The sequence below is a fragment of the Schistocerca cancellata genome, chromosome 5 (assembly GCF_023864275.1).
Source record: "Schistocerca cancellata isolate TAMUIC-IGC-003103 chromosome 5, iqSchCanc2.1, whole genome shotgun sequence".
NCBI lineage: Eukaryota > Metazoa > Arthropoda > Insecta > Orthoptera > Acrididae > Schistocerca > Schistocerca cancellata.
The window spans coordinates 65,239,167-65,260,699 of NC_064630.1; the positions used below are offsets into that span (position 1 = coordinate 65,239,167).

The following is a 21,533-nucleotide window of genomic DNA, read 5'->3' on the forward strand; positions in this document are numbered from 1 at the left end:
TTTTGACAGCTGCTTTCATTTCGCATAATTTCTGTTTGTCAGAGGGGCAGTGACTACGTTTAAAACATCTGTGCAAAATTCTCTTTCTCAGCAACTTCCTAATATGTTTGTTGTACCAAGATGGATTCCTTCCCTCCCCTATATTTTTGCTTTAATGATTTCTGCTCACCAAACGGTACCTAAACACCTGTGCAGTGCCTCATCTCTCACGTGTGTGTTTCCAAAGTGAAGAGTTGAAGATCAAAAGTAAGTAATGATGATAATGTAACTGCTCAGTTGTCTCCTGAGGAAGGCGCTGAACAAACAATAATAGCAAAGAAGAAAGAAGTAACTGTGCTACACATTTGCCTGATGCTGAGGGAGATGTTATACGAGCATGCAAAGCAACATTTCGTGAGGTTCTCAGTCTGACCAAATGAAGAGTTCAGACATTAACATAGCTGAAGCAGAGTGGTGAGGTTGTCTATGAAGAAAAGTGATGGAATATAACAAAAAACCCAAAGTATAAAGAAGAAGATGAAAAACTGGCTGTTGATCAATGTTAACCAAGGCAAGAAAGCCACTATTCGAGTGAACTGAGGTGTGATCCCATTAATAAAGACAATAAAACTGCAGCTAGATTCCATTACCAAAAAGCAAAGAAAGCTAAGGATTCTGTGAAAGCTGACAAATTTAAGAGTCAATGGGCTAACTTGGAAGTATGTACAGCTGGAATTGATTTACAAAAAGTGATTTCTCTTCCTTCATTGAGGCACAGTGAAATGCACTATTTATGGCAGCTCTCTCTCAAATTACAACTTGTTTTGCATTCACGGTGGTGATAATCAAACCAGTTACATGTTTCTCTGGCATGAGGCTGCGTGTGTTAGGGGTGAGAATCAAACGTGTGTGTATTGCAAGAAACAGATTTTTATGCATTTAAGTAAACTGCTGAGAATTGCATGAATTTCACCAACCAACAAGCATATTTCAAAAGCACAGTGGATCAGACTGGCTGCTGAATAGCTAGGATTCCATCGGCTCTTAATGAAATTGAGGAGTTCAAGGAACATTACATCTTGAAGAGGAACATGAAGCCTTCTAATCTTCAACAGGTGCAGCTGGGAACACTACACAGTGAATCTAGCTTATTGGAAGAAAAGGAAGGAATTTAACTAAAAGATTCCATTTGTGAAAGAGAAGAATAAGTGGCTTTACTAGAACCTTGCGAATTGAATGAAAATGGGCATTATGCCACTTTTATCATTATTTATGTTAAAGCCATTGCATACAGAATGCTTAATTTTCTTCAAATTTTGTATAATTTTGTTTTTAAACTTACTAACAAAGAACAAAAATTACATATATGAGAAGAAATCTGTATAGTTTTGGTGTTTTGGTAGTGATCCGCAACTTTTATATTGCTCTTATATAAGTGCTATACACATTTTGTTGATTATCTCTAAATCAGTTTTTTGGCACTTGATCCATTATTTATTACTGTCTGATCCATTATTTACTAACATGCTACAATTATTTTTACTAACACGGTCACTGGAAAGCAGTACATTCTGAAAGGTGAACATAAATAAACAGTGTTGGAAATAGTATCCTGTCAAATACGAGTTCTCTGGACGATATTACTGCAGCAGAAACACATTTCATGGTGGCAACAACTGGATGCTATTTGTATGGGAAAAAATTCAAAGTGGTGACTGATCATGCAGCTCAGAAATGGTTATTAGTGTTGAGGGGCACTTCTAGATGGCTCACGAGGTGGGTGTGTGAGGTTCAGCAAGTTTGATTTTGAAGTTGTGCATAAGCCAGGCAAGAAGCATGGTAACATGGATGGCTTGAGCAGAAAGGTAGAAGTAGTACAGACATGGCCTTACTGAGTGGCCAGCAGCACAAGCTACTCACACCTATTGCAAGCTGTACAATACACAACACAAGGCCACGTGCTATCGGGGCACAGACGTTGGAAGGCAGCAAAGCAGAGGGTGGCAGAATGGTATTGGTGGAAGGGGAAGGAGGAAGATGTACACCAATATGTAAAGAATTATGTACAGTATGCAGAGCAGACATGAACCACAAGCAAATACCATTACAAATGTTACCATAGGCAATTAAACCATCTGAAATGATACAAATGGATGCCCTAGGTCTGACTAACTAGGCAACAGTGGAAAACCGTTTCATGTTAACTATTACTGACCACTTTTCACAGTATACAGAAATGGTCACCATTCTCAATGAGCAAGCACCTACGCTGATGCATGTCATAGTCAGTAAATTCTTGCTCCTGGCCAAGTCATAGATTTTCTTCACTCGGGAGATGGGTGTTAGTTGTCCTTATGTTTGTATAGTCGTAACTGACAAGGAAATCATCTCCAATACAGTGTTGTATCGTCTGCCCATTATTCCGATGGCTGAATGCGCACAACCCAAAAACCAAAAGTTTGTCATGTCTTAAAATGGTAATCACGGACCAAGGGACAAATTTCATGTCAATCGCTAAAGGTCTAGAAATTAAGTACTAGTCTCCTGCAAACTGCTGGTAGAACAGAATACTATTAGTAACATGCTGAGTTACTACATAAACTCTCACCATAATTACTGATATACATGCTTGTGACCTGTTGCGGCAATTTAAAACTCGAATGTTCACTCTGGTACTAGACTATGCCTTTATGGGGTCGTGTATGGGAGAAAGATGCCTTCATCACTTGATGTCATCATACCAAACATTAGTAGGGAAGGCGAGCCATTTCACCAATACACTATGGGAGGAACGTGCTGAAAGTAAATACTAAAGGCCTGGAACAGCAAGGGGTAGTGTACAGAGCAATTACCACAGTACATGGTAGGGCATTGGGTAATACTGTCAGGTCATTATACCCTTGAGGGGGGAGGGGGTGTCAAGGTACCAGAAACTGTACCATGGGACACACATATCACCACCAGTCAACATCAAGCTTCATTTCCCAACTAGGACATAGGTAGTTCATGTAGGAAGTCTATTACCATTTCATGGCACTCAAGATTCATTGCTACTAGAATCAGCACGCACAGCAAAGTAAGAGGAGGAAAGAAATAAGGAGAAGGGTGATCATGAAGATGATGCACGACTTATGTCATATGGGTTAAGGCCAAGAAAATAAGGAGAGATATTGTGCACATTTTGTGTTATGTTGTTTGCAACTATGAAATTAGGTAACATTAAGGTTATCGAAGGGCAACATTTGGTTGTGGAAAGGATTTTGGGAATGAGTTGTGTGTGCCACAGTTATTGTAATTTTATGTCTAAGATTTATAATTAAAGTATGTGTGAGAAGTACACCAAGTGAGAGTAGACCTTTCAGAAGGACGGAGGGAGAGTATAGCTCGCTGTTTCCAGGTTGCTGTATGCTCAGAATAAGGATGGAGGTCATCCAACCATGGTGCTGCTTTGCCTCTTCATTGAAGGTGGAGTGGGATTACTGTGAGATCAACAAATGGAAAGTAGTGCGCGTTTTACCAGGCAAGAGGGCGCGTTTCTTACAAGCCTTTGACAGTTGCTGAGATTAAGTTCTCTCAGGTTACAGTAAGAAGCAGAGAGCTAATGGTTATTGAGAGAAGTGTGGGAATAATGCAAGATATTGCCTAGGCCCTATGAACAATTTCAAGAGCAAGTGCTGCAAGCAATAGGCGTGTTGCCGCATACTTTGCGATGATGCAAGAGGGGTCAGTTAAACAGTGGGGATGGAGGGGGAGGTTATTGAAAACTATACTCAGAATGTGGGTGACAATGATATCATATCAGGAACCTTGGGAAGAGTGAGGTAGGTGGTAAAAGGTAACAAGGTAGTGGTGGTGGTGGTGGTGGTGGTGGTGGTGGTGGTGGTAAACTGCTACAAACCAGAGAGACTTGCAGGGGAAAAGTGATTGGAACTGCATGGAAGTGGGGTATTAATTAATGGGATGGTGTGTGACAACTGAACCAACACTTCAAAAATGGCTCCGAGCACTATGGGACTTAGCATCTATGTTCATCAGTCCCCTAGAACTTAGAACTACTTAAACCTAACTAACCTAAGGACATCACACAACACCCAGTCATCACGAGGCAGAGAAAATCCCTCACCCCGCCGGGAATCGAACCCGGGAACCCGGGCGTGGGAAGCGAGAACGCTACTGCACGACCACGAGCTGCGGACAAGAACCAACACTTCAACTGTCAGCCACTTTTACAGGGATTACCAGATCAAATGTGCCACAGCCACAGCTGTAATAGCCAGACAAACTGCTAGGACTGTTCCCAATACAAAATTTGACCTACCTCAATAAGAAGTTGAAACAAGACCCTGTCCCTTCCCCAAACAATCTTGCAGTGACCCAAGAAGAGTGTATATTTATGTGCTCTGGCCTGTGTAGCAGACTCAGGAAAAACATTGTACTGTTGTGACCTGGAGTGTCACCAAAACCAACATTATAGTACCTATGACTCTGTTCTGTACAGCCTTCATCTGCCTTAAGTGGAAATTTGATCACCCAAGCAACCCCCCCCCCCCCCTCCCACTGTGCAGATCTCAATGGAAAGGATCCCAGATTGAGCAACATGACACACCGAGAGTAGAGATGAAAAGTGATAAATTGTTATGGGCATGTACACAATAATATAATTAGTGATAATGTATACATTTCCCAGCATTTAAGATAGTGTAAAATACTGAAGAGCAGGTCAGTGAGTTTTTGAGAGATGTGGGAGATGATAAGTGACACATGGAGAGATTCCACGAAGGCATGTCTAGCGTAAGGTGAGAATAGCAGTTTTAAACTGTGTTGTAAAATTTTATGAGGAACTGCCTGCCTGTTGAAAGTGAGAGAAGAAAATATAAACCACAAGTGTATGGGATAAATTATGAGAACTGAGGAGCCAGGGTGCTACAACCTATAGAATAAATCTGCACCATCGAGACCTTGTGGTCCAAGCCTCCTAGTATATAAGAAGGAAAACTGGAAATACTGTACACTACTGTCTGTGTAAGCTGAATTCTGTTGCAGATTAGTCCAGGATGGAACCCAGAGGCCACGTATTCCAAGGAGAGAGGTAATGTGGCACTACACTAGTTTTATCAGCCGCAGCAGCTGGCAAAACCATATGCAGTTGGTGAGCATCAACGTGTCGGCACGCCAGTTGCAGCAATGGGGCTGTTTATAGATTGCAAGATGGGCCAGGCTGAGGACCATTAATTGTGGCAATGCAGCAGAATGAAGGGGCTCTTGCAGGGTGGGTTAGGCAGTTGCTTCACTGCCTGCTCACAGAGCTGTCATTCCGAATTTGGCTGAAAGCCATGCAACAGTACAAGAAACAAGCTGGTAGCCCATACAAATAACTGTCAATTCCAGCACAGCTATCTGCAGTCTGGCAGCACCTACTGTGATAAGAGGGTATGCCATGTGTCGGAAAGATGAGCTATAGCAAGCAGCCTCCAAGAGAGTGGGTCTTTGCCACCACCACTCCATCTTACAGCACCGAGTCCACCTTCCCACACTCCGTGCCTCTCCACTGATAGGCCCCTCCAGCAACAGGCTGCATCCTGCATTGAGGAGCAGCATGTCGAGACCTGGGCGGTACAGCCGTTTGCCCTCCTACACTGGCGTGGACACTCTGATGTCATGCACCGACACTCGTATGTCGAGATCCACTACCAGAGGCTGCCTACCCTTGCAAGTATTCTGACAGTCTTCGGAAATACGGAAGCGTCCGATCCCGCCCGTCTGCTTTGACCCATGATGTCACAAATATGGCGGAAATGACCATAAACCACGATTCCAATATGGCTCATATAAAGTAGTTACGTACACATTACGATGACGAAAATATATAGAAAAACAAACGCACACACACGTTCCACAAAAAGCCTAATGACACTAACGGGACAAGCGCGGAAAATAGGGGGTTTATAGGTGGGGACAAACTAAATATAAACCAATTTAGACACCCACCCCCATACAAAACCACGCAAAACGACGAAAAAACCCGACATCACAAAACTCCCCAAATATCACTAAACACAATATCATCTGGAATCGGACACTTCCCTGGACCTATATAGCTCAACAGCATCTCCCGATCCCATAAATTGGGATCGAACACTTCCCTAGACCTATATAGCTCAACAGCAGCTCCCGATATCATAAATTGGGATCGAACACTTCCTTTGACCTGTTATCCTTACGACATCTCCACATACAGCCGTCCATGGTCCGAGACGCCGGACTTAAAGTAAGCCTCATTTCCTCACGATATACTGAACACTTCACGACTTCATCAAAAAATCCGAACAGTTGAACAAATTTTATTAGAGACAACGCACTGTCCCCCATCATAGCCAACAACCAAAAACTGTTGACCCTGTCAGTCATATCTATACCTACTAAAGACATAAAACAAAGCAATTTACCAAAATTCACACACGACGCCACACTCGCAAACTAAACCAAAAACATCACCTAACACACCACCAGAGGGCACCACCAATCGCATCAAAACGACATCTACAAACACGCCACTCTCACAAACTAAATTCCGCGCCGTCGTGACGTCACCCACCACAACAGCCTTACGTCATGGGTCAAAGCCGACGGGTGGGATCGGACGCTTCGGTCGACCCCAGTCTTCCACACTGCTGGTGCCTACTGTCAACGGAGACTCCATACTAAATGGGGACTGCATCACTGAGCAGCTTTCCGTGTGTCGGCATTCCTGGGCACCTATGTCACTATCGGCCTACTGGCTATCTAATTCTGGCTGCTTGCAGAAATGCTATGCTATGAGTGTAGTAGCATGAGGTGCAATAAACTATTTGACTCCTGATGTTTGCATGAACTGTTATTGGCTCACCATGTCTTCACTTCAAAATTAAAACAAGGAAAAATTTCAAATAAAATGGAAAACATGGTCAGTTGGACAAAGCACTATGTAAAATGATAGAATAATGATTCCAGTGGAGATTCATTTTGTAATTCAAGCTACAAATATCACATACGTCCTCAGATAAGACATTATTCTGCAATGTAAACAAACGTATCCTCACAGCATAACCTAAAAGAAGAGAAAGTGTAATGCAACAACATGCTGTTGGGATATGTGGTACAATGTTATTGGGTGATACAGAGAGCAATGAGGAACTTATTCACTCATAATATCTCTGCTCTATAGATGCTTGTTTCTTTTAGTACACACTGTCATGAGATGGTCAAGCTTCACATATATTAATGTATCAGTAAGAGCAGCAGCAGTAGTAAATATGTTATTGATGAAGTACATAACAAATTTTAGCTGAATATGGAGGTGCAGGGCTCAACGGTGCAGTTAATGGTTTTGTATAATAGGAGTCTGTATTAAAGTATATCAAAATATTACCTTTTGACAGATTATTTAAAAACAAAATATTGTCAATTGCAATAAACACAAAATTATTCTGTAACCTGATAATTTTGAATTATTATAACGTTTTTCTGCCATTCCCCAACGCCTCCCCCCCCCCCCCCCTCATGCTTTTCATTTTGTATGCAGGATGTTCTGTACACAATTAAGGCACGAATACGTCGAATGTTACAAATAACAAGTGATCGAGAATATTACAAATGAAGAAAGTGGAGTGGTAAATAAGTAACATAAGCAACTATGTTCATACTTGCCTACTGCTTTGGATTTGCTCTTAACGTCTTCAGAGACATCAGATGTTCTAAGAACTAATCCCAGAGTTCCATCATCGACAACGTGAATCTGGCTGTCGTCTGGCAAAGGCGAAAACGCTTTTTGCGGCGATTTAAATCCATGTTCACTGCACTGAACTTTAAAGTATTCTGACAGCAAAGCAAAAAGCAACGTAAAAACAAATACTGACATGAATATGAAATATATACAAAATTTATTCATGTCAGCGGAAAACAAACAAGATGACTGAACTCTATTAAAAAGAGATTTGTAAACTGTAACGCGCTGAATATAGGAATTCATTTTGTACTCTAAGCACTGGGAGCATTTACTGAACGACAGTATATTAAAACATTATAATATTATCACTTGAAACCAGTTGGGGCTGTTGGTCATGTGGCAGGCACCCATCGTTTCTTTTCATAGCAAACAACAGCTGTCAGAAACGACGCGAAATTACACATCCTATCACAACAACAACCACTTCTCGTACGTCAAGCTCTCGGAACATGCGGTGCAATGCTATTGGGTGATGCAGAGCAAAGACGAACTTACGTATATCGCTGCTTTACAGATGTTTATTGTCAGAGAGAAGGGAACGCGTACCTCTGCGTCGCGTACCTAATGTAGTTTGTATACTCTAAGTGTACATTTGTTATTGTGATTGTCAGTGGAATGGATAATCCCCGAATTAGGTAAACAAACGTTTTTCGGTGACGGGATATTGCAGCAGTTGTCTTTAATATGGTGTTATGTAAAAGGTTATTTGTTTAGTATTCGATCTTCGATATTATAAATAATAGCGGAAGGAAAAAAAGAAAGAAAACAGTGTATCACAAACTAATAATATTTCAATTGTCATGTGTATGTTCGTGGGTAGAAATTTGTTATTGCTTTACATTGACATTCACTTGAGGTGCCACTAGAAAATGTTTAGTATGAATGTTTATTCCTTACGACAAGCCGTTCGAATAAATAAAATTTCTTCCGGTTCGGAGCTTGGTGTGAGTTTTGCATCTTGGTGACATCGACATCAGTGACGTTTCGTAGTATCGAAGTCTTAGTAAACGTCAGGCTACGTGTTATACAAGTTTGCGCAAGAAATGTATTCTATGAATTGGTAGATATATCACTCTCTCCAACAGATTTTATCCCTTAATGATGTATGTAAAATACATCATCCAAAATTTTGAGAAAAGGGAGAGAGTCTTGTGTCACTGAGGCTGAGAGTGAAGACGGAAAACTGTGCTGTAACTGTTTCAACATGCAATCTAAATAAACCATACTAGTGGAGGCATAGATCCTCATTTATAACACCTCCAATAAAACCAGCGTATCTACACCTTTCACACTTTCAGTCCAAATTCTGTAATCGTTTGATGATGATTTATTCTTGACAATGACTACAGCATTAGCGAGCATCTGTTATACGGTATCAGAATTTGTTCTGCTGTAACTTGGTGCTGGTCTGTGTTTTTCTCTAGTACAGTGATTTCTGGTATCGATGTATTTTGTTAATCCATTGTAAAAATTTGTTTTGAATAACTCAGTCACACATTTGTTGTTGCGGCCAGAGTACCCCTTGACATGCTAAAGTCAGGGACATATATTCAGCTACAGCAGCTGGTAGAGCTACCATGAGCTGTTTTTTAGTTGCTCTAAGAAATTGCACCTCCTTGTGATTTAAACAGGAATCCAGTGCTTCCAGAATGAAACTTTCACTCTGCAGCAGAGTGTGCCGAGTTTGATTATCCATCCGGTACACTCTCGCCTTTCACGGGCAAGCTCTACCAACTGAGCTACCCAAGCATGACTCATACCCATCCTCACAGCTTTAATTCCACCAGTACCTTGTCTCCTACCTTCCAAGCTGCACAGAAGCTCTCCTGCGAAACTTGCTGAATTAGCACTCATGGAAGAAAGGATATTGCTGAGACATGGCTTTGCCACAGCCTAGGGGATGCTTCCAGAATGAAACTTTCACTCTGCAGCAGAGTGTGCGCTGGTATGAAACTTCCTGGTAGATTAAAACTATGTGCGGGACTTAGACCCGAACTCGGGACCCTCGCCTTTCACAGGCACACACCTTTAATATACCAGGCAGTTTTATATCAGCTCACAATCCACTGCAGAGTGAAAGTTTCATTCTGGAAACATCCCCCAGGCTGTGGCAAAGCCGTGGCTCCACAGTATCCTTTCTTCCTGGAGTGCTAGTTCTGCAAGTTTTGCAGGAAAGCTCTTGTGAAGTTTGGAAGGTAGGAAACAAGGTACTGGCAGAATTAAAGCTGTGAGGATGGAGCATGAGTCGTGCTTGGGTAGCTATATCGGTAGAGCACTTACCCACGAAAGGCGAGGGTCCAAGTTCGAGACTCTGTCTGGCACACAGTTTTAATCTACCAGGAAGTTTCAAGAATCCAGTGGTTGATTTTTTTGTCATCTGTACCTCCTGCCCAGTGTGCACACTGTACCCAGTAGTGATGTGATTCTCCTCCCTAGAAAATGATGCTTTCAAGTCCTTAGTTCCTTTCAAGTTTAGGACATATTTGGCCTGTAAGCTTAGATGTTGAGCACACTTGTACATTCATTAAACCACTTACACCTTCTCTGAAGGAATATTCCTAATGGCTGTCTCTCTTTGTTTGCCTTAGGGATCATTTTATGTGTAAGTTTTGCATTGTTGTCCGGAAGTGTCAGCATTGAATTGGAATCCCTCCTGTTGTTCTTATCTGTGATGTGCTCTGTATGACAAGACTGATCCATCAATAATACTCCACTTTACGACCTGAAGCTTCTGTTAAGTTATCTCTTTCAGTTTAAGTTGTTCTATGAGTTTCTTTTTGGACCTTTTCTTCTCTAGTGGGCTATTACTAAAAATCTCTGTGCCGTTACATAGTTACAGCAGTTAATGTGTCTCATACATTATTCTCCTTTTAAACATTTGTTTTGCTGTACATCTTTTAAAGTTCAATTTAAGAGTGCATTGTTTAGTTTAATATTGCACCTGCAACAATTTTTGTGATGTGAGCCTGTATTTATTTACTTTTATAGCACCCTTGTCCCTAGGAAAAATTGTGTTAAGAATTTGTTTTGTCTTTCTTGTTCACTTAGAGAGCTGTCCAACTGTTTAGAAAGTGGAAGTATATTTGGAAATACGGAAGTGTCCGATCCCGCAAGTCTGCTTTGACCCATGACGTCACAAATATGGCGGAAACAAAAACAAACACACACACTTTCCACAAGAAGCCTAATGACACTAACGGGACAAGCGCGGGAAATGGGGTGTTTTGGGTGGGGGGCAAACTAAATATAAACAAATTTAGATGCCTTGTGTAGCTACAACGTGTAAGTGAAGACAGCCATGCATGAATACCCGCCCACCTCCCCAGGGGTCGTAACCCCTGCAACCCATAGAAGATAAAGATGCTTCAGTAGCTGATTAGTGTTTTTTGTCTTTTTAAAAAAAAAAAAAAAAAAGTCTCACGGGATAGAACGAACAGATCAGAAAAGTAAATAAAATAAGATAAAACAGAACTGGAGACAGCCACACTCAAACCAAACTCCGCGCCGTCATGACGTCACACACGACAACACCCTTACGTCACGGGTCAAAGCCGACGCGTGGGATCGGACGCTTCTGTCGACCCGTATATTTCACTATTCAGTTCAAGCAGCAGGTGACTTCAAGTGTTCTAAACCCTTGACTATTCATTTGTATTTATAAGGTAACCCTGTCAATAAAAAATACATGCATCTATCACTTTAAAGTCTAGAGTGTGGAAATTATTTTCAATACATATTGTTATACTGATGTGCTGTTCTCCAGTCAAAATGTTACAAGCATTCTCAACAAATGAATTCTGTTATAAAGTGGTGAATCTTCATATACCTGATTTAATTTGTGCCAGCCTTCCTTTGCAGGTGTTGTGATTATTTTACAATTGTGTGGCGGTCTCCAAGTGCACATAAATTGCTGAATCAACTGACACTATTATTCTTCTCTAGCACAACAAACTTTCATCTCATGTGTAGTTTCGTTCTAGATGCATTCCCATAACTTCCTTACAATTTTTGGGTCGACAGAAGCATCCAATCCCACGCGTCGGCTTTGACCCGTGACGTAAGGGTATTGTCGTGTGTGACGTCATGACGGCGCGGAGTTTGGTTTGAGTGTGGCTGTCTCCAGTTCTGTTTTATCTTATTTTGTTTACTTTTCTGATCTGTTCGTTCTATCTCGTGAGATTTTTTTTTTAGTTTAAAAACGCTTATTACTTATTTTAATTTTCTGTTTCCTCCAATTTCTGTTTTAGTTTATTATATTTATCTTTCTGATCTGTTCGTTCTATCCCGTGAGATTTTTTTTTTTTTTAAAAAAGGCAAAAAACACTAATCAGCTACTAAAGCATCTTTATCTTCTATGGGTTGCAGGGGTTACGACCCCTGGGGAGGTGGGTGGGTATTCATGCATGGCTGTCTTCACTTACACGTTGTAGCTACGCAAGGCGTCTAAATTTGTTTATATTTAGTTTGCCCCCCCCACCCAAAACAACCCATTTCTCGCGCTTGTCCTGTTAGTGTCATTAGGCTTCTTGTGGAAAGTGTGTGTGTTTGTTTTTGTTTCCGCCATATTTGTGACGTCATGGGTCAAAGCAGACGGGCGGGATCGGACGCTTCCATATTTCCCAATTTTTCTATAAGTGATGTTGAATTTATACTACAGGAGACATTAATTCCATAGTTCCACTGTGATATCTTGTAACAGAAATTTAAAAAAAAGTCTCAGTAGGGTATTTAGCATGAATCACATCAAAATATGACGTTTTACAAGAAGTTAGTTCCAGTAGCTGCTCTCCATGCTACTCTGACCTGTGCAAGCCTCTTCATCTCCAAGTAACTGCTGCAATCTACATCCTTTTGAATCTGCATACTGTATTCACCTTTTTGGTCTCCCTCTGAAATTTTTACTCCCCATGCTTCCCTCCAGTACTAAATTGGTGATCCCTTGATGTTTCAGAATGTGTCCTACCAGCTGTTCTCTTCTTCTAGTCAGGCTGTGCCCCAAATTTCTTTTCTCCCAACTTTGTTCAGTACCTCATTAATTATGTGATCTACCCATCTAATCTTCAGCAGTCTTCTGTAGCACCACATTTCCAAAGCTTGTACTCTCTTCCAGTCTAAACTGTTTATTGTCCATGTTTCACTTCTATACATGGCTACACTGTATACAAATACTTTCAGAAAGGACATCCTGATACTTAAATCTATACTTCACATTAACAAATTTCTCTTCTTTATAAACTTTTTTCCTGCCATTGCCAGTCTACATTTTATATCCTCCCTTCTTCGACTGTCATCAGTTATTTTGCTTCCCAAATAGCAATACTCATTTACTACTTTAAGTACCTCATTTCCTAATTTAAGTCCCTCCCTGATTTGATTCATATACATTCCATTACCCTCATTTTGCTTTTGTTGATGTTCATCTTATTTACTCCTTTCAAGACACTATCCATTCCATTCAACTGCTCTTCCAAGTCCTTTGCTGTCTGTGGCAGAATTCCAATGTCACTGGCAAACCTCAGAGTTTTTATTTCTTCTCTCTGGACTTTAATCCCCACTCCAAATTTTTCTTTTGTTTCCTTTACTGCTTGCTCAATATACAGACTGAATAGCATCGTGGATAGGCTACAACCCTGTCTCATTCCCTTCTCAACCACTGCTTCCCTTTCATGCTCCTCGCCTCTTATAACTGCCATGTGGTTCCTGTACAAATTGTAAATAAACTTTCCCTCCCTGAATTCTACCTCTGCCACCTTTAGAATTTGAAAGAGAGTGTTCCAGACAACATTGTCAAAAGCTTTCTCTGAGTCTACAAATGCTATAAACGTAGGTTTGTCTTTCCTTAATCTTTCTTCTGAGATAAGCTGTAGGTTTATATTGGATCACGTGTTCCTACATTTATCTGGAATCCAAACAGATCTTTCCTGATGTTGGCTTCTACCAGCTTTTCCATTCTTCTGCAAAGAATTTGTGGTAGTATTTTGCAAACATAACTTATTCAACTGTAGCTCGGTGGTAATTTTCGCACCTGTCAGCACCTGGTTTCTTTTAAGTTGGAATTATTATATTCTTCTTGATGTCTGAGGGTTTTTGCCTGTCTCATGCATCTTGCTCACCAAATGGAAGAGTTTTGTGATGGCTGGCTCTCCTAAGACTATCAGTAATTCTAACGGAATGTTGTTTACTTCTGAGGCCTCGTTTGGACTTACGTCTTTCAGTGCTGTGTCAAATTCTTCACACATTAGCATATCTCCCATCTCATCTTCATCTACGTCCCCTTCCATTTCTATAATATTGCTCTCAAGTACATCTTTCTTGTATAGACCGTCGTAGACTCCTTCCATCGTCCTACTTTTCCTTCCTTGCTAAGGGCTAGTTATCCATCTGAGCTCATGATATTCATACACGTGATTCTCTTTTCTCTAAAGATCTCTCAAATTTTCCTGTAGGCAGCATCAATCTTTCCCCTAGTGACATACGCTTCTAAATCATTACATTTGTGCCCTAGCCATTCCTGGTTAGCCATTTTGCACTTGCTGTCAGTCTCATTTTTTAGACATTTGTATTCCCTGTTTGCCTGCTTAATTTACTGCATTTTTATATTTTCTCTGCCACGCAGGATTAGCCGAGCGGTCTAAGGCGCTGCAGTCATAGACTGTGTGGCTGGTTCCGGCGGAGGTTCGTGTCCTCCCTCGGGCATGGGTGTGTGTGTTTGTCCTTAGGATAATTTAGGTTAAGTAGTGTGTAAGCTTAGGGACTGATGACCTTAGCAGTTAAGTCCCATAAGATTTCACACACATTTGAACATTTTTTTATATTTCTCCTTTCATCAGTTAAATTCAGTCTCTTTTGTGTTACCCAAGAATTTCTACTAGCCCTCATCTTTTTACCTACTAGATTCTCTGCTGCCTTCGCTACTTCATCTCTCAAAGCTACCCATTCTTCTACTGTATTTCTTTTCCCGGCTCTAGTCAATCATTCCCTAATCCTCTACAACCTCTGGTTCTTTCAGTTTATCTTGGTCCCATCTCCTTAAATTCCTGTTGTTTTGCAGTTCCTTCAGTTTTAATTTACAGTTCATAACCAGTAAATTGTGATCAGAGTCCACATCTGCTCCTGGAAATGTCTTACAATTTAAAATCTGGTTCCGATATCTCTGTCTTACCATTATATAATCAGTGTGAAACCTTCCTATGTCTGGAGGTTTTTTACACGTACACAACCGTCTTTCATGATTCTTAAAGCAAGAGTTTGGGATGTCTGAATTGTGCTCCGCACAAAATTCTACCATCAGCTTCCTCTTTCATTCCTTTCTCCCAGTCCTTATTCACCTACTATGTTTCCTTCTCTTCCTTTTTCTAACATCAAATTCTAGCACAGTTTTTGTTTTGTTTTAGGGAACTACAATAGATTATAGGTAGAAGAGGGGCTAACTCAGTTGTAAATTCAGATTAGAATCTGACAAGGATTCCATTGGGGGCCTGGAGCTTTGTTCAGTTGTAATGATTTCAGCTGTGTCTCAACACCATTGATACTGTTACGTATTTCATACATCTTTTCAGTGGTACAAGGATTAAATTGTGGCTATTCTCCTGGGTTTTCTGTGGTAAAGTGCCATTTGAAAATGGAGTTAAGCATTTCAGCTTTTGCATTGCTATGCTTAATTTCAGTTCCTGTGTCATTCGCTAGAGGCAGGACACTCAACTTTGGTGCTACTAACAGCCTTTACATATGACTAAGATTCTTATTTTGGGGGGCTTCTGTGAAAGACCATTTGACAATATTCTGCTTCAGCAGTCAATGAAGGCATCACACATTGCTCTCTTGACAGACAAACGTGTTTCATTCACCATCTCTCTATCTATAGCCTTATGTTTTGTTTTACACTTATTATGCAGTAATCTCTTGTTTCTTTAGAAGTTTCTTTACAGTTACTTATACCATGGAGGTTCCCTCCTATTATGAACTGTTCTACTGGGTATATACCTATCCAGCATATGGTCAACTATTCTTTTAAACTTATATTTACTGAGAATTTTTCTGTTGTGTTTCCTTGGGACTGGGCCAAAGTTACCTTTGTTTCTGAGAAGTGCTTCCTGCATATGAGAATTTTCTGTGTTCAATTGATAAAAAAATTTACAAGCCAGTTCCAGTTTTGCAAAGCTTTACACATCATCATTCCTTTCAGATCATTCAACAAAACATGAACATCTTTTTGAAATTTAAGATTAATATGAAGGATCTAGAATAGGGTCATTGCCATTACTTACATGTTTTGTGGAACAATGTTAGCATTGATTGGCCTGAGATGCAGGGGAAACTCACGGGAGCATGTCAGTGGCTGGTTATAAGCAGACAGAGCACCAACTAGTTGAAGTAATGATGTCAAACCGTGACATGAATATAATCATGTAATGAGCAATGTATTTAAAAATCCAGCAGTCATAATGCTAATAGTTTACAAGGTTGTCACCAATCATTTTGGGGCACAATGTACACAGCCAAAATTACAGTGCAAAGTGGAGAGACCTATATGTAATCTCTGATCACATACATAATTTCTGATCATTTTTGAACTCTTCAGTAACCATAGCTGAGCTTCTCATGAAATCATCTGTATTTGATTTATCAACTCACAACCAAATTGCCACCAAGCAAGCTAACCTAGAACTTGGGCTACACTTACAGAGAAGCCTTTCACTATAACTGATAAAATTCTGTTACCACAACTTATATATCAACAAAAATAATACCTTTTTGAAAATATAAGTAATTGGATAGATAAAAAAACTACTCACAGGAGAGCACACAAATAAAAGATATTACAGTTTGCTAGCTTTCGGAGCCAATGGCTCTTCCTCCTGTCAAAAAGTTTGAAGAGGGAGGAAGAGGGGTGAAAGAAAAGGACTGGTGAAGTTTAGGAAAAGGGGTAGAGTTTGCATGAGTCGCCCAGGGATCAGTGGTGGTTTACCAGACAGGATGAGAAGGAAAGACTGATTGTTGGGAACCGCACTGAACAAGATTTGAAAACCTGAGAGCTTAAAGGTGGAAGATAGGATAATATGCAAGGCAGAGATTACTACTAAAACATCGTACATGAGTTAATAAGAGCGAAAAGATTAGTGCATTTTATGCGATAGAGGTAGAAGGGAGACGGCGAAAAATAGATACGTCAGAAAATGAAAGAAGTAGAAAACTAAAATGGAGTGAAGAAAGGAATGTTTCTGTGAAGAAATGGTGAGGCCAAAGAAATTTACATAAATTAAGGCCAGGTGTCTGGTGAGAATCAAGGACATGTAGTGTCAAGTTTCCACCTGTGGAGTTCTGAGAATCTTGTGTGTGGGCGTAGAATGCAGGTGGGACATGTGGTGAAATGGGCACTGAGGTCATGACTGTCATGTTGTAGAGCATGCTCTGCAAGAGGATATTGTGTGTTGCAGTATACACCCTTTGCCTATTCATCCTAACTGATATCTTGGTAATAGTCTTGCAGATGTAAAAGCTGAACGGTGTTTATGTAACAGCTGGTATATGACACGTGTCATTTCACATGGCGCTCTCCCTTTGATAGTATATGTTAAAATTCCTGGAATCTCTAAATACATGCTCCCAATTATATTTCATCTGGTCCTATTCTGTATCCTGTGCCGCTTTCTTTGATGTTGATCTCATCTTCACCAAAGGTCAGCTACACAGTCCTGTTCACATTAAACCTACTAACAACAGTTTTAAGTTTTGACAGTTGCCATCCTTTGCATATCAAATGTTCCTTCTCATACAGCCTTGCTCCCAAGAGGCTTACAACTATTTTGCGAGTACATGCCTGGCTACTGTGGGGCCCCAGCCTTTGCAGCATTACTTTCTTTCTGTGTTGCAAGCTTATATTCCCACTATCCCTTTCTCCCTCTGTCTATCCATCAGGTGGTTTTCTTGGTGCAGAGCCTGCTTGGACCTGGTTTCTGATTTGGGACTCGAGTTTCCGCTGTGGCATTTCCTACAACGTTTCATTAAATAAATACTTGGTCTCCATTATTGAGTTTGACCTGCCAACAATTTTGAAAATTCGCCAGAGGTGTGAAGTGTGCAGAAAAGTTTGACAAATACATGTATATTGCCCCTTTGTGTCTTTCCATCTTTACACCCTTCCCTGTAGTAAGGTAGTACACCCAAAACCCAGCATGCTAGCCATTCCATTATTGGGGGACGGAGGAGGGGAGGGGGGATGGTTGTCATGAAGTACCTGGACGGTGATAGCCTCCTCCTGACCATGTGGGGATTACTCAGTGCCTGAGCTGAAAACTCCCCATGTATGCCAAGCAATATATGCCTGTCATGGATGGGGCGTGGGGACTGTGGACAATAGACTACTGGCTACGTAGCTGTTGGTGAGGCTGGTTGGTGCCCATGGGGAGAGCCCACGTTCGAAGTGGGTGGCACCATGGCAGATGAGCCGCAAATGAAGCAGGTGAAGTTATCTCCCACTGGTGGCCATACGACCTGAGCAGTCTGTTTGGCAGAAAGACCTCGTTTAATGCAGAGAGATGTGACCCTAAAATGTTCCCTTCCCTAACTGCGCCATGGGAGGAACATAGGGCTAAGTGGCAGGCAGAAAAATACTCCCCCCTGATATGTGGTTTGCACAAGGACTGGTGGGGATTCCTGCTTGCCTGTAAAGACCTTAGTCTTTATTGAGAACATAGAAGAAAAGTTTAGGAAAGTGGCAGCCATATCTAAAATGAAAAGTGGGTCAGTCTTGATCAAAACAGCATCCTGTGCCCAGTCATGGGCACTGCTTGCACACAACAAGCTGGGCGACATACTGGTTACTGTCACTCCCCATAATAATCTAAATATGGTTCAGTGCATCAAATTCCAGCAAGACCTGCTCTTGCATTCTGATGATGAGCTATGTGCCAACTTTGAGCAAGGGAGTGTACACTTTGTCCGTGATAGCTGTAGGGGGCAGAGGACAATATTGTTGCTACTGGTGCCTTCATCTTGGCCTTTGAGGGCAATTCATTGTCTGAAAACACAATGTTGCAGCGCTAGCCCCATCTGTAGAGATTGTCGACGATCGTTGCATGTGAACTCTCCTTGTGCCCCTCCCCCCATCTGTCTCAACAGTGGAAATCACCATTCTCCATGCTTGCCAGATTACACTGTTTTCCAGTGAAAGAGAGAGAGAGAGAGAGAAGAAAATACAAGAATATAAGACTCTGGACAAACTAACTTATCCAGAGGCCAAAAGAAGTACTGGCAGATGTGCCCAGCATGTAAACAGTGTCATATGCAAGTATGATAATGTGCCCCCTTTGGAAAAGGTACTCCCACACATCACACCTCTTACAGGGGACCCTCAGGGCTGCTCAACCATGCTGGCCTGCCCCCTTCCTCTCCCCCTCCTTGCTGCCCCCCCCCCCCCCCCCCCCCCGGAATGGTTGGGGCTCTCCTCTTGCTGGTTCCTCCATGTCTTTGGGATCATTGTTTTCCCACCCACTGGGAACACTGGTTGCCACCTCCCAGCCAGAGGCAAATCATCTTCATGTGGTTTCTCTCTCCAGAAAGGGGTCCCTTGGGACACTTCCTTTCAAGGTTTCTGCTGGTCTACAACCAGACACCAGGCAGTGGCTGAAGGAGCCACAGGCAGCTGGTGGCAGGGCTTTGTGATCAGTACCTGAAACTGATTCAGAGAAGCTGTCACAATCTTCCAAGTCCTCTAAGGAGAGGAAAGCTAAGAAAAAGTCCTCCGAGAAGGAGATTCTTGTAGCTCCCATGCCTCCAGATCCTGTCTATTCCAGTCCTGTAGCTGAAACTGAGATTCCTGGGACTCCTGTTCTTCTGAATGCCCCAACAGAAGACAGACCTTGGTGGTCATCAGAAATGACAGAGGCCATTTGAGATTGTAGGCATGCTCCCCAATGCCATAAGCGACACCCATTGCCTTTAAGTGTATGTGCCCAGGCCCGCCATCTTATAAAACGACGGATGTGAGAATGCTGGGAATGGTTTGTTTCAACCATTGGGCCACATACCTCTCCTTTGGAGGTTTGGGAAAAGATCAGACATCTCTGCAGATACCAGACACCTCCAGGTGTGCCTGGTATTACCTTAAATGGTGCTGTGTACACTGACCCAGATACTGCTGCTAATCATTTTGTTCTGCTTTATGCTTGAGCCTCTGTGTCTGAGAATTATCAACCTGCCTTCCATGTCCTAAAACAGTGGGAGGAGTGAAAGCAATTATTTTTCACTTCACACCACTGGAGCTATGTAATGCTCCATCCAGTGAGTGCAGATTTGCCAGGTGTCCTACTCCACTGCAATGATATAGTGCAGGGCCAGACTGCATCCAAATCAAATGCTCAGGCACCTGTCGGTGGATTGTCAGCATTGTATTCTATCTATTTTTAACAGTTTCTGGAGCGAAGGTGTGTTCCTACTGCAATGGTGAGAAATCATCATTGTCCCGGCACGGAAACCAGGTAAGCACCCTCTCGAGTTATTGCCCAGTCTCACTAGTGTTATCTTTAAGTTGCTTGAACGCATGATAAGCCATTGATTGTATTGGCTCCTTGAGTCTCGTGGTCTTCTAACTCTGTCCCACAGTGGTTTTTGCAAAGGACATTCCACTACTGATAATTTGGTTTATCTGGATTCTGCCATCTGAGCAGCTTTTGATCAATGTCAGTGCCTTATAACCATCTTCTTGGACATGCAAAAGGCTTATGACACCACATTATGACGTCATATCCTCGCTACCTTAAGCAAGTGGAGTCTCCATGGTCTGCTCTTGATTTTTATCCAGAATTTCTTCTCATTGTATTTTCTGAGTTCCAGTTGGTGCCTCCCACAGTTCTCCCCTTATCTAAGAGAGTGGGGCACCACAGGGCTCTGCACTGAGTATTGTCCTCTTTCTAGTAACCATCAATCATCTGGTAGCAGCTGTGGGATCCTCAGTATTACTCTCCTTGTATGCTGGCAACTTTTGCCTGTACTACCGCTCCTCTAGTGTGAGAATCACTGACTGTCAACTGCAAGGTGGCATATGAAAGTTGCAGGCATGGTCCCTCACACGTGGCTTTTGGTTTTCAGCCACCAAGACTCAAGTCATGCACTTTTGTCAATATCTTACTTTTCACCCTCAACCAGAACTTTACCTCGACAACCAACTACTCAATGTGGTGGTCTTTGGTGCTCGGTTGACATGGTTTCCCCATCTTTGCCAGTTTAAACGAGAGTGCTCCCTGCACCTTAACACAGTTTGCTGCCTGGGTAACACCAGCTCGGTTGCAGATTGCACTACCCTTCTGCAGCTATACAAAGCGCTGATACTAACCCATCTTGATTATGGGAGTCTGTTATGCAGTTCGTCATTATCCTCAGCATTGTGGACACTATATCCGATACACCAGTGTAGGGTTTGACTTGCGACAGGAGCCTTTCCAAATAACCCTGTGAACAGCTAATTCTTGGAGGCTGGGGTCCCTTCATTGCAGATCAGGCACCAACAACAGATTGTCAGTTATGCTAGACATGTTCCAAACTGCCTACCATCTCCTCTTTCTAAACATGGAAGTCCATCACCTGCAACAGCGGTGCAGATCAGGGACTACGATTACAATCCGCGTCCTGTCCCTCCTCTCTGAACTCCAGTTGTTTCTTCTACCACTCTCCTCCCAAGGATGTAGCCAGGATTTTGTTAAAGGGGGGATGGGGTCCAATTTGTTAAAGAGGACTTTTAAAAAACCTATGTTTTTCTTTTATGCTTAAAATTTCGGTAAATAGCTGTAAA

The 21,533-nt window shown here is 41.8% G+C and overlaps 2 protein-coding genes across 2 annotated transcripts in view; one reads left to right on the plus strand and one right to left on the minus strand.

The window, feature by feature from the left end:
* Window positions 1-8,193, minus strand: part of LOC126187670 (protein adenylyltransferase Fic-like) — a 73,677-nt gene extending 65,484 nt beyond the window's left edge. Inside the window, exon 1 of the mRNA XM_049928902.1 lies at window positions 7,666-8,193. Coding sequence (XP_049784859.1) covers window positions 7,666-7,987 — 322 coding nt within the window. The 5' untranslated portion in view covers window positions 7,988-8,193. The remainder of the gene's footprint in view (window positions 1-7,665) is intronic.
* Window positions 8,194-8,260: 67 nt separating this feature from the next.
* Window positions 8,261-21,533, plus strand: part of LOC126187669 (cactin) — a 180,483-nt gene continuing 167,210 nt past the window's right edge. Inside the window, exon 1 of the mRNA XM_049928901.1 lies at window positions 8,261-8,379. Coding sequence (XP_049784858.1) covers window positions 8,360-8,379 — 20 coding nt within the window. The 5' untranslated portion in view covers window positions 8,261-8,359. The remainder of the gene's footprint in view (window positions 8,380-21,533) is intronic.